Source organism: Zingiber officinale, chromosome 2B (genome assembly GCF_018446385.1).
Source record: "Zingiber officinale cultivar Zhangliang chromosome 2B, Zo_v1.1, whole genome shotgun sequence".
Taxonomy (NCBI): domain Eukaryota; kingdom Viridiplantae; phylum Streptophyta; class Magnoliopsida; order Zingiberales; family Zingiberaceae; genus Zingiber; species Zingiber officinale.
In genome coordinates this window covers 102,398,000-102,411,633 of record NC_055989.1, presented here as the reverse complement: position 1 = coordinate 102,411,633, position 13,634 = coordinate 102,398,000, and the positions used below count along the sequence as shown (strand labels likewise).

At 34.8% G+C, this 13,634-nt stretch overlaps 1 protein-coding gene across 2 annotated transcripts; it reads right to left on the bottom strand.

Moving 5' to 3' along the window:
• Positions 1-1,053: 1,053 nt before the first annotated feature.
• On the bottom strand, positions 1,054-9,109 carry LOC122046563 (casein kinase 1-like protein HD16). 2 transcript variants are annotated; one of them, XM_042607321.1, is made up of 17 exons: positions 8,815-9,109; positions 7,579-8,069; positions 6,032-6,157; positions 5,888-5,961; positions 5,737-5,806; positions 5,602-5,657; positions 5,448-5,519; positions 5,253-5,347; positions 5,077-5,143; positions 4,882-5,011; positions 4,551-4,769; positions 4,304-4,434; positions 3,335-3,509; positions 3,169-3,259; positions 2,442-2,599; positions 2,092-2,280; positions 1,054-1,587 (listed from the first exon to the last, which is right to left on the bottom strand). In XM_042607321.1, the coding sequence occupies exons 2-17, from the start codon at positions 8,011-8,013 to the stop codon at positions 1,528-1,530; spliced, it is 2,148 nt and encodes a 715-aa protein (XP_042463255.1). In that variant the 5' UTR covers positions 8,014-8,069; positions 8,815-9,109; the 3' UTR covers positions 1,054-1,527. The 2 variants fall into 2 exon arrangements, with proteins under 2 accessions (XP_042463255.1, XP_042463256.1); XM_042607322.1 differs by having other exon boundaries at positions 8,949-9,105.
• Positions 9,110-13,634: the final 4,525 nt, after the last annotated feature.

Here is a 13,634-nt window from a genome sequence, read left to right as displayed (position 1 = left end):
TACTTCAGAACAACCATCGAGTTCGAGTGTAACTTGATCCTTTTATTAACAGTAGTAATTTTGATGTCGATTTCCTGTGCCTTCTAATCAAAAATGGGTGGACACAACGGAACCGTAGTCCACTACAAGGAGCACATCCACACGAGATATCGAAGAAGAAATCATGAGCTGATCGGTATCACACGAAGTGAGTTTTTTGGTCTTCTCAGAGCTTCCTATACCGATCGGAGCAAGTAATTTTCAATCATTCAGAAAGTACTGGCAAAAATGAGAACCGCAATCAAAGCTCGAAGGATAAGCAACCAAACCAGAGGATTTTCAGTCTTGTCTTAACTTAATTGTCTCCATGTCCACTATATCTGGACAGAAGTAATTTGCAGAGAAGGCTCAAAATCCCCCCTGGCACATTTCATCGGCAGACAAACGAGGGGCTTAGAAGGATGACCGAAGCTCAATAGGATAAGCAACCACTTTGTGATCATTCTCATCGAAACGGAGGATTTTGGATCTTTTCCATATCCCCCAAGAGTTAGGCAAGATTAATCGGATGTGGATTATCAAGAGAGAAAAAAAAAAAAAAAAATCCAACTAGTCCAGAATGATAGCTTAGAGGATAAGCAACAAAACCAATCTCAAGAAGACTCCACAGGAAAAGATGATGACTTCTGGAGAGGAGAAACCACACATTAATCATTGGGTTTTCCCAACTTCATCCATATTAAAAAAAGGAAAAAGAGCTCCTTTATCCATATTGATAAAGGAAATATGACCTAAAGGTCACGAATTTAAATATAGAAAACAACCTCCAGTAAAAAAACTAAAATCGCATACAATAAACTTTTACCGAAACCTCAAAGGGATAAGCAAAAAAACTAAAAGAACTTCGTGCACCAAAATTCCCTTTATCCATATTGATAAAGGAAATATGACTAAATCTCAAAGGGATAGGCAAACCACACCAAACTGATCTGACACAAAAAATTCCCATATCAAATATCTTGTTCAGAACTACCAAAACAAAACCAAAGATTAGCAAATTCATATATACAATTATAAATTCAGAAATCTGATCTGAGCTGTAGCCAAATCATCTGACTTGGCGAGTCACACCATTAAGGTCCTTTTAAGTGTAGTTCATGAGACATTCAATACATCTTTAAGTATGTAATGTTACACAACTCTCCAAAGCTAAGAACCGAATATATTCTGTTTGGTTTCATTCTCATCAGAAGCACAAACAAGAAGAGACTGGTTTTTTATCGCTTTAAAAATTGCTTATATGACAACAAAGCGAGTATAGGGGACCTGAGTGGTCCTCAATCGTGGGCCGAGATTGGGGGAGTGCAAAATATTTTACCGGTCACATAAAGAGATAGTATGCCAGCTGAACAATTAAAATTCCAACTCATTTCAAGGAGAATATGCAGACAGACTTATTTTGCCATCTTGCCATGTGCTTCCGTGAAGCAATGAGTGCAGAAACGTGGAGTCATGCAACTTTCCCCAATCCAGGTAGCCCATCGATCTTCAGGAGACTGTTCGGCCATAGCAAATGGAAGCAATATAGAGGTTCTTCGCCCATTTTTCCTGCAAAAGGACTTGGCTCAGTTTGAAAGTTGTTTCCGTATGACCCATAAGTATCAACTTAATTGTATATGTTCTACCGCTTACCATACCATCACCATTAGAATACTGAGATTTAACTAAAGTCAAGTCATTTGTTCTTATGACTATTATTGTGTGGGAGAACAGTGGTGAACAACAAAATATCCTTATGCATCATGGAAAATCATACAATGGCTCATAAGGGATCAACAAAGAATGGAGTGGCACAATATGACGGGAAATTTGACTTGAATGTTTGAGGTCATGGTGTTGAGAGCATGGAATTTACAAAAGAGAGCAAACTATTTAGTCAGACTTGCAAATTACTAGGGATAATGGGAGATGTAAAGCAAACTAGCTGACTACCAAGTACATGCCTTTTATAGACTTAACATGTATTTTAGACCATCTAAAAGCTAAATAATTAAAGTGCAAGCAAAATCTACAGTCCTAGGTGGCAACTTATTTCAGATTAAAATAGTTCACCTTTACATGGTTGCTTGGAAATGCAGAAGTTCGAAGAGTTTCCTGTGTCTCATCTGGCACTTTTCTTTTTGGTATGCTCAAGATAAAAGCAGCTTGATCGGGAGTAGCTGCAGCAGAAGTTATCCGGTAGCCACTCTCCCATCGTCTGTGGATTCCTTCACTTGGATAAAGAAAATCTAACTCTACAACCTGCAAATAATCGAAGTAACTTAGGGAGTAAAAAATACATAATGAGCTGCAGAGACAAATATGCTTCACGATTTACCTTTTAGACAAACTAATAAAATATAGGAATCAGGATTCAAATATAACCAAATCATATCATGGAGAAACTGGCAAAAGTATCATACTTGGTTAGAGTAGCCAGCGTTTCTGGACATGACTACTCCCCAGCGGTTGCCTGCTGTAGTCATGGATGTAACATGAAAGCCTTCCTTCCATTTCTTACTGATCCACTTGAAAGGAAAAGATTCACTAACTTTATAGGATTGTTGTGTATACTGTGTAGCTGCATAAATTAAATAAGAGATTGGGTTAAAATTATTTTCAAATAAATTGTTCTAAAATGAAACAAACATCAGGTGGATATAGAAATAAACTTTGCAATTGTGCGGTGGATTATAAGGTGGAATTCACTGCTAAAGAGATTGAAAAGCTACGGTTTGTCCCCAAATGGGCACCTAAAGGACCAAGGCTCAGGATTCAACCATATGCTCAAAAATTGTAGTATAGGGAAAAAAAAAGCAATCAAAATTAGCCAGTTGCTTATGTAAGACAGCCCACAAAATTAGTTTCACTATAAGGGAGTATGTTTGGTGACTACCACGTGATAGAATCAATGGTCTGATACAAGTTTGTTATTGTATACAATTTCCTGAGTACACTTAAACCTGCTTAGCAAGGGGAAAAGTCAGAAAGTAATAATGTAGTCCTTCTAGTTCATCTAAAACAATGTTTATTGAGATCAACCAATGGTTGATTTGCAAAGTTTAAACAAATAATACCATCAAACAAACAATTTATGTGAATGGAGAGGAGTTTGGATCTAGAAGTTGTCTAATACTGTTCAGCACAAACCTTTAGACATTACAACTAATGAACTCCCATTTGTTGAACCAGCTATTGCAGTTATATAGTAGTTCTTCTCCCATTGCTCCATAATCCAATCCTGTAAAAAAAAACAAACAGAATATAACATCAACAGAGACAGAAAATTACTTATAAGCATTTCATACAGAAATACCTTATGCAAGAAGACTGGTGATAGCTCGTAGATCTGTGAGCAATAACCTGTCCCTGCATCCATAATAAGCGCCCAGAGATTTGTAGAAGATGCCACACAACTGATATATAAACCATCTTCCATTCCTTTCTCTATGTGTTGTTGAAGTCTTGCATCTGATACGTTATAGTGGTATCTGAAAAGGTTCAACATGAAATTCTGATTCAAATTTTAAACTAATGATATTTGTTTGGCGCAATAAGATGGAGAATAAAGGAACTCTTGTTTCATCTAGTGCATAGTTTTTGCTAGCTACGAGATGTTAAGCAAGTTGATGCAATGCAGAAACTAGGCTGCCAGTAATTTACTCAACCAAGTCAATTTGCAGGTTTAAAGGTGTAAATTAATCCAACTTTCAGCAACCAACAATGAAAATCAGCAGCAGTTCAACACCCCTAGTAGTGATGTAAGGCTCATACCTAAACCTCTTAAACATGGTTGAATAAGTGCACCTCTAAGCATATTTATTTATGCCATCTATTAGAGAACTTTTCAAAGAATATTTGATGATTGGTGAATACATGATACAATGTTAACTGAATTGTTCAAGGCCACCGTTCTTAATAATGGTTAAGACATCAACTTATTGGCTGTGGATCAATAAGTTTTGCATAATTTTGACTTACCATAAGCCAAAAAATTAATGAAATCACATAAAAATATCTGCCTGAAAACAGCAAATCAGCTGCTTGTATTGTCCAATAAGACAGTACAATTGTAATAATTTAACATTTGAAAATAAATATTGTTGTCAAGAATGAAAACTGTGGCGACAGATGGATATATTAACTCTCTTTTTTCTAAACAAGGAAACGAAATCTATGGGAAAGAATATCTTATGAATTAGAATGTTCTATCCTCAATGATCAGGATAAAAGAACAGTTTGAAAAGAAAAAATGGATCAATTTTTTTGTTTGTTTGTTTTATACCTCTGTTTCATTGGTCTTCTAGCATTGTAAACTGATACCCATTGAGTTGCTGGGCTTCCCAATCGTACTTTCTTCTTAGGCTGTTCATCCTCTTCAAGGTTTACAAGCAATCTACCTCGCTTCTGGCCCACCTAATTACATGAATAATGAAACTTAACAACTAAACCATGGAATAATAAAAAATGCATAGAATAAAGCCTCATCTAATGCTGATGAGCAAAACTACATATTGCATAATTCTAGCAACCTTCAGAGCTCCATCAATCTTGATTGGTCTAAGAGAAGTGCATGGTTCAATCAAACTGTCAAAAAGGGATATAAGCTTTGAATAGTTTGGCTCTTCATCAAATTTCATATTTGTCACAATCTCAAGAAATTGTTTGAATGGAGGTGGACAGAAACAGCATAATAACTCTGGAGGAGTAGCCATTTTCTTCTTACACACTAGAAAACTCTTGTTATCTCCCTGCATAAAAATACAATTTCTAACATAAACTAGGAACTGTAATAGTCTGAACTAGAAGTTAAAATAAACACGACACGTAAAGCCACATTCCACAGATAGATAGAATTGGTACCTGATAACCTTGCCAAGGTAACCTTCCTCTCATGATAAATACCAGTGTATATGCCAACGATTCCAGGTCATCCCTCCTACTACCTGTACGACCTAAATGAGCATGTACACTTGCATACCTAATTGTTCCTCTGCAAAAGAAAACTATTTAGCACAATGGTTAAATTGCATTAAAAAAAACACAAGTGTTTTCCACCTAAAAATATCAGGCCGTTGATCATATTCAACATGTTGGCTAGATGATGCTTCTTTCCATCTTGATGCTGCACCAAACGAATGTTAATGAGAAAACTAAGTTGTAATATAGAGAAGATGCTTTGTTAGACAGAAAAGACATCCAAGATGCTTGGCTAAAACAATTTGAATGCGCACCTAAACCAAGATCAATAAGGAAAAGTTTCTTCTCATCAGCAGTTCCTGGTTGTCCTAGCAAAAAGTTCTCTGGCTTAATATCCCCGTGCACAAAGCTGACCAGAAATTACAGAAAATTTAGAAAACAGAATAAGAAAGATAATGGAAAATCAAACAAAACTCTTAAGCTGGCACTTAAGATATTTACAAAATTACCCCTTCAAGTGAAGCTTCTCTAGAATTGCTATAGCCTCCACAGCAATGCAGGCAGCCATACTTGGAGACATCCTGTAAGAAACACTAGTGAGTGTACAGCATAAATGCATCATTAGGACATTACAGATTATTATTAGAAGAACAGAATCCTTACGATTGGCCAACTGAGTTCCAAACATCCCAAAGACTAGGACCAAGCATATCCATAACCTGAAATTTTAAAACTTAATAAAACAAATGTAACAAACATAACCAAAAGAGTTTAGTAGTGTGTTAAAAAACTGCTCACCAAAATGTAATAATCCCCCTGAAGGCCCTTATAGTGGACCCATGGAATTCCATAACAACCATTGAGAGAGCTTGTGGACAACATCAATTTAATAAATGATTGGCATAATTTTGAATTAACAAATATATGCACGTAATATGAAGTTGCTTACTTGTAAACCTGCCACTCGTATGGTGGGCCAAAATTGCAGCCCTTGCTACTTCGATGCTCAAGTTTAAGAGCCACCTAAAAAAAACAGTTATTAACATTCATTGGGTGGCAAGTACTTTTACTTAAGGGAAATTCTGAGTTCAACCTCATAAGCATCTGGACCTGATCCCACTGTTCCACCAGATACTCTTCGACCAACATAGACCTGACCAAAACCACCTTTGCCCAATTTTTTCTCTACCTTATAGACAGGTGAATTACCCACTTGAACCTGCAAGATATTTATGTAAAATTAGCCCTCAATTTAACATTCCATGCAGAATGCTGAACAGCAGATATGTCATGAAGTAAGAATCATATATTTATAGATAGCACGACAGCAGAACATCTAATATGTCTAGACTACTTTCGACTATTTGGATCCTATCCCACAATTGAACAACATATATGAAAAATATATAAAATAGTATTGGGGCATTGATTCCCATTTAAACAAGAAATAGCACACAATACTTTTACATGTTTAGCCCAATACTACAACTAATGAAATTCTCAATAAGAATTTATGATAATATGCAAATAAAAAATAATAAAATCTATGATTGAATATTGTGGATTGATGATGTCACTAATCTGAATATTCTGGATAAGAATTTTAGTCTTGTTTGTTTGAGAAATTCTTTTCTCGAAACTGCTCTTATTTCTTAGAAGAAAAAAAATAAAAGTTGAAAATTATTTTTTTTTAAAAAATTATCTTGTTTTCTGAAAACTGAAAATAGAAATTATTTCAGTTGCCAAGTCATAACCATTTTTGGCTGGCAACGAGGAACTTATGCTGACATTGTCGGTAGCTCTATCTAAGGCTATCCTGCAAATTATTCCAAATCCATTTAAATCTTATTTAGGCCCCTTAATCCTTCACTAATTAGACTGTAATTAACTTAATATGCCTAGATGAGAAAGTAATATATCATCTTTGAACATATTCATACAACTTAACCTCAATTTATCATCAATGAAGATACACCCAATTGTTTAGGAGATGTGAATAGAAACATTATTTTACCTTTACAAGTAACGCTTGCATCACAATATATATTATCATCTATTCTGCATTACTTAGTAATCTACCAAAATCAACATCGTTGGTTGCCATATCTTATGATTTTTTTCTCTTTCAAGCTTGAAGCATGAATTGATGGCATGATACTCTAGAAGTTCATGTCTACTTTAACCACCTCATATGTATACCACTACTGACATTTTCATCAATCCCTTCTTATTGAAAGAAAAACATGCTTATATGGGCTGTATATGTGCACTTTACAGTGCAATACCAAATATTTAAAGTCACACTGCTGTGCAAGAGATGCATGCATATGTAATAAATGTATGGCCATACCTAGATGCAATCAAATACTCATATGATTGCACGGGCAGCATTTGCAACATAGAATTTCCAGTCGGATAGAGTACTGAGTAAGTTAACATAATTTCCATTGGCCAGGAAATTATTTTTCAATGTGGCTACCCATCTTGGCAGCCAGAATTTTCTTAATGGCTCAAGAAATATGAAGCACAATAAGAAAAATTGTCAAACTACTAAGCAGCCATACCCTTTAGGTACAGGAGCTGTGGCAGATATATATGAACAACTTTACTTTCAATACCAGGAATGATAAATAGCCATACCCTCTCAGGTACAGGAGCTGTGGCAGATTCATCTTCAACTCCTATGACCTTTTCAGCACTTCCACCATTCATTGCTATATTTTTACCAGCAACTTGATGTGCTGCTTGGTTTATAATCAAGTTTTGGGCACCCTCAACTATGGCTCCTTCCACCGCTTGAGGGAGTATCTCACAAGGCTGATCAGGGTCTAAGTCAATAAGTGGGGTGCCTCTTCCTCGAACACCAACAACTGGCCTAGCTGGTGTTGCTGAAGTCCTTTTAGCTATTGCCGCAGCATTTCCACCTCGTCCTCTTCCAGCACCACCCCGCCTTCTGTTTTGAGCAGGCAATATTGGATTTTCTGCTTGTCCTAAAGATCTTGAGGGGGCTGCAACGTTGTCAGGATTCTTTGATCTTAGATGACCTTGCCGTGCTCCACTTCGCAGCTCTGGCATTCTCTCCCCATGCAAGTCAGACCCACATTGTTATGCAATGGAAATACCTCTTCAGTCTGTACATAAAAAGGGCAATGCCATGAAGACAAGATGAACAAAATCCCATTTCTCAGCAGCTTAGATAGTATGGCAGGTCAAGCAAATGGTAACAAGCAAACACACTAAAAACACATAAGTTTGTTTTTCTCTTACCTACAGTAGAACGAACATATGAAAAATCTCGTCGATAATCAGATCAATGAAAAATCTGCGGAATCAAACTGAAGCTTTCCACATCAAACGACAAAAACATCCACATTCCAATACATCACTCTTTTGGAAGGAATCAAATGCAATGAAAAAGCATCGGAATCTACGACGACTGTTATGCGGATTTGCAGAAAAAACTCTACCTTTCCTCTAGACATCATCGGCCCTAATCAATACAATAATTTCTATCAAAAACAATCAAACCAATCTTCCTTTTACAATACCTTCATCGTTTTGTCATACCAAAAATCAATAAACAACAAAGCCGAAGGTGAAAAAACCGAACCCCTTTCCATCTAATCTTGAATCGGTCATCATTCAGTAGAAACCAAAACGAGATGAAAACGAAACCTTTCCGAATCAAGCCGATCCCCCACGACGCCCGACGGATCATCCGTCCCAAGAACACGCTCAAAAACCATCATCGGAGGACCACATGCCCCGATACAACACGAATTGTTTTTCCCCCCTAAAAAAAACCCAAAGATCGACCAAAAATGCGGCGACAAGCGCACGATCGGGGACCGGAATCCGAAAGATCGACCCACTTACGATCGAAAACGCCCGTCTTGGATGCCCGATCGTGCAGGGACCCTCCAGGGGAGGACAAACGGCGGGCGGCGGAGGAAGGAGAGCTCGCTCAGCTGGGCGCACGCGAGGCTACCGATTGGGATCGTTAGGGTTACCTCGGGAAGCGGAGATGGCGGAGGCGGAGGGAGGAAGAGCAGTGTGCGCTCAGAGTCTTCCTCTCTCTCCCTATCTCTTCCCCTTTTTATTTGCGATGTCCAAAATGTGTTAACTACGCACTACATGCATGGTTGAGAGAGAGGAGGAGGTGGATGGGTTATAATTCAATCCTTCCCCTGCCCTCCTTCATTATACTAATCTCAATTATAATCTTCATTAAAATCCTAATTAACAATTTTATTTTTTTCTCCCCTTTTAGCTTCCTAATTACAATGGTATGAATGGGTCCTAATTAATAGACTGGCCTGGCCTGACCTGACCTGACCTGACCTGACCTGACCTAATTTGGCTTCTTTCTCAAATCCTATAAGCCACCTCTTCTCCATAATACATTCAAATTTTACTTCAATTTACTTATCAATCGATAGCATGCACTAAAAAAAAATATGGTATGATTTGTGATCGACAATTGTTAAATTTGTTGTGTTCTCGTTATGTAGCAGGACCATTACATATAGCTCTCAGAATATTTTAAAACCGTGTCAATTTTACAAATATATAGCTCTTTATTTAGGGTATGGAATACATATCCAAGGGTATAATGGCATAAGAAGTGCAATAAACTTAGTAACACTTGGATAGTCTTAAGAACCTTAGATCATTATATTTCTACGAACGTCCCATGAGCCAAATTATCTCTGGATTGTAAAAATTTTAGAAACTCACATTTCTTTAAGTCGTGGAGTTTACAAGTATGGTGGTAAAAGGTGAATATGTTCGCCCTCAGCATCTCTGCCAATCCGTCTCAGGACTAACACGAAGGAGATAAATCACGGACGATTACTAGCCTTTGGAATAGTTACTAGCACATAAGAGAGACATTTACCTCGACTTTACCGAGATTCGAACCTCATACCTCATGGTGGCAACACCTCATGCGTTACCCACTAGACACATCCAAGGGGACTACACTTAGGGAGGCCCTTACAAAAGTGTCCAGTTGACTAGAGTGACAAATATACTACAATGAGATAAAAGATCAATTTCTAACTTGTATATATTCTTGAAGGAAAAAAATCTCTTCCACCCTCTAGCCACTTGACGGTTAACTATAAGTTGATCCCGTAATTTACCTCCATTCATCTAACCTGGAAAAAAGTACCTAGGTAAATGTAATCACCTTTATATTATATTTTCTTTTAATAATATAAATATTTAGTTCTTTGAATAGACTAATTTTGAAAATGATATTTTTATGTTACAATAGTTACATTCAAAGAGGCTTATAAGAGTGTAGTGGTCTTAGTTTAGAGTGATTTTGAGAGAGGGGCTTATAAGAGTGTAGTGGTATTAGTTTAGAGTAATTTTGAAATTTTTAAAGTTGTCAATAAATTTTGATCAAAACTTTTTCATAGCATGAGACATCCTAGTAACATTTCAGTAAGTTCATTAGATTTCTTATATCAATCTAAGTGTAATTATGCCCTTAAAATAGGGAGTTGTGAGTTTTTAAAATTAACACATTTTTTATATGTTTTGAAAGTTATAATAATCCTGCCACATAATGGGAGCACAAAGATGGCTAACCGACTAATAAGTTATGAATTATTGATCATAAATTTATCATCCTCGAGGTAGGGTTGACTTACTTAGTACAAATAGATTATCATAAAATAAGGATTCGAATCTTAGTAAAATTAGAAAACAAATCCTCCTCGCATTGATTATGTTGAAAATGACGGATTTATCCCCAGGACCATGGTGTCATGGTAGGACATCTAGATTATCATCCAGGGACTAGCGGTTCAAATCTCAGCTACGACATATTTGAAAAAAAATTTCCTTTAAATGGGGACCGTAATCAAAGGATATTGGGTTGACCGCCACGTACATTTCTCGATTAATCCTGATGACGGATAGAAAATTTTTATAGGACCAAACCGATCGCCCAACTAACTGAGAAAAACATATAATCTATATATATATATATATATATATATATATCTTATATTAACGATGGATTCTATGTTTTTACTATCAACCATCATAAATCTATTGTAATAAATTTAGAAATTGACTGGCAGCTACTGTCTAATAGTAGTCACTGGGTGATTGCTGACAAAAGAGGGACATAATGCGAAAGTAACTATGCGTTTCGATAAATATGAAAATTAGATACACACTTTAGATATTACGAAAATCTATCTGCGGAGTTCAGTAAATTATCGAAAAAAACATTAACAATCAATAGGGGCGAAGACTACGTCGAATCAATTCTATCTAAGAGTAGATAGTTTTGATTAAAATTTGACTATGTCCGATAAAAAAAATCTATATTTCTCATAAAGTGAATCATTTTGATCAGAATGTGATCCAATTATTGAGTTTCTATTTTAGTGTGGTTGATAAGATAAGAAACACGTCTTGATTATTATCCTTTGATTAAACAATAGGGTGCCCACTTAATGCAATGTCTTTTAGGTAATTAGGTTATCCCTCATGGTGGTATAGTAATTGAGACATGAAGTATTACTATATAAAGTATTGAGGTCGAAATTCGACGTGTTAAATATTTTTCTTATATGTATTCACTATTTCAATAATCATCTATGATTTACCTTCTTCGTATTGACCCTGGGATAAGTTAGCGGAGGTCTTGGGGCTAACTGAGTCATCTTTTACCAACTTTTAGGTAATTAGGTTACCCGGGATAGGCGATCAATAGGAAATTTCTGTGGGACCAGATCGATTATCTCAGATTCAACATTACCTAATATGATTAATTATTTTTTATATGTAATTAGGTGGCCAAAAGGTAAAGTTTTTGAAGGGGAGCCTTGAAGTAATGGTAAAGTTGTTGTTTTGTGGCCAAAAGGTTACCGGTTCAAATCCTGAAAACAGCCTCTTGTAAAAAACAGGGTAAGGCTGCGTACAATAGATCCTTCCCGGGAACCCCACATGACGGAAGCTTCGTACACCGGACTACCTTTTTTTTTAAGGTAATTAAGTGTCCTTATTGGATGTCTGATTTTAAAAATGTGATAGATTTACTATAATAAAATAAAATATTAATTTTTGATGGATACATATTTTAGGTAAAAAACTCCTTCCCCTCTAGTTAATTTGATGATTGATTATAAGTTAATTTTATAATTTACTTTCTTTTATATAATATGGAACAAATTAATAGCCACTCATGATTTACTTCCTTTGTATTAGCTTAGGAACGAGTTGACGAGAACACTGGGGTGAGCACATACCTTTTTGCCACATTAGTTAACACCCTATCCATTTTATCCAAGTTATAGGTTTTTTTTTTTTTGTTCCCCTTCACGCTTTGATATCTAGGGAGGTAAATGAATCACGTCATGAGCAAGTCTTGCGTTCACAATTTAATAATAATTTATTTATGTTCGTTCAATATACATAAAGTCAGTTAAATAAATAAACTTAAACTATTTGTTAATTAAAAAAAATAAGTTTAAATATATATTGTTCAATTCGTTAATATTGATATATATGAGCTGTTCGTAAATAATATTTACAAATAAAATTTATGGATCATGTTCATAAATAATATTCGCGGACAAAATTTATCAACCATATTCATTTAAAAAAAATCAAAATGAATAAATAAATTGATATTATCAAACTTAATAACTAATCCAAAAAATTTAAAATTATAAAATTTTCAAATAATCAAATAAACTAGAAAAAATATAGGGCTTAATAACAATTAAAATAAATAGATCATAAGCAAATCAAGCTTGAAATCTTATTTTAGTTTAGATTTAGCTTCAAATAAAATATCACAAAATTATTGACTTGACTTATTTACAACCCTACATATCTACATTTTGTTTAATGCAAATATTAAGTATAAAAAACATGTATGTTCTGTTTGAGAGGAGATGAGGAAAGAGGAAGGAAGGAGAAATAAGGGAAAGTAAAACTTTGAACCTTATTTGGGAAGGTGTGAGGGAAGGGAAGAAATGGTAGAGAAAGGTAAGCTTTAGCTTTCCTTAACCATGAAAAGAGAGATTTTCTTACATCGAATGTAAGGAAGGAGAAGGGAAAATAAAAGATTTTTTTATTCTAATTTTATACATATTAATTCTTAATAGTTTAAGAAAATTTTCAATTTCTAACTTTACTATGCTGTCGTCGTCCAATTCCATAACTTTCAACACAACTCGTTTGCCACTGGATCGTTAGAAGAAGGGATCAAACGCGTCTTCTGTCTAAATTAAAGGAAGAATTTATTTATACCGTTAAAATTTAAGAGGAGATTTATCATTTTTTTTTTTAATTTTACCATCAAAATTTAATAAGTTTTGAAAGAATAAAAATTCTCATTAGCATTATCTTTCAATTTTGTTTATTTGAGGTTTTCAAAATTATTATTTCTCATTTAATTATTTGTTTTCGGTAATTTATTATTCTCATAATTCTGTTATAAAAGAATTAATTTTTTAATTTAAAAAGGAACTAATTTAAATGGTAATATAAAAAATTAATCTTGTTATTCATAAATATCTAATTTATATTTATAAAATAAATATTAATATTATAAAAAATATCTAATTTAAAATTAAGGTTATTTTTATAACTTTATCTATTTAATATTTATTTCCCTTCCTTTCGTCTTAAATGAAAATAACATAACACATACTATATTAATAAAC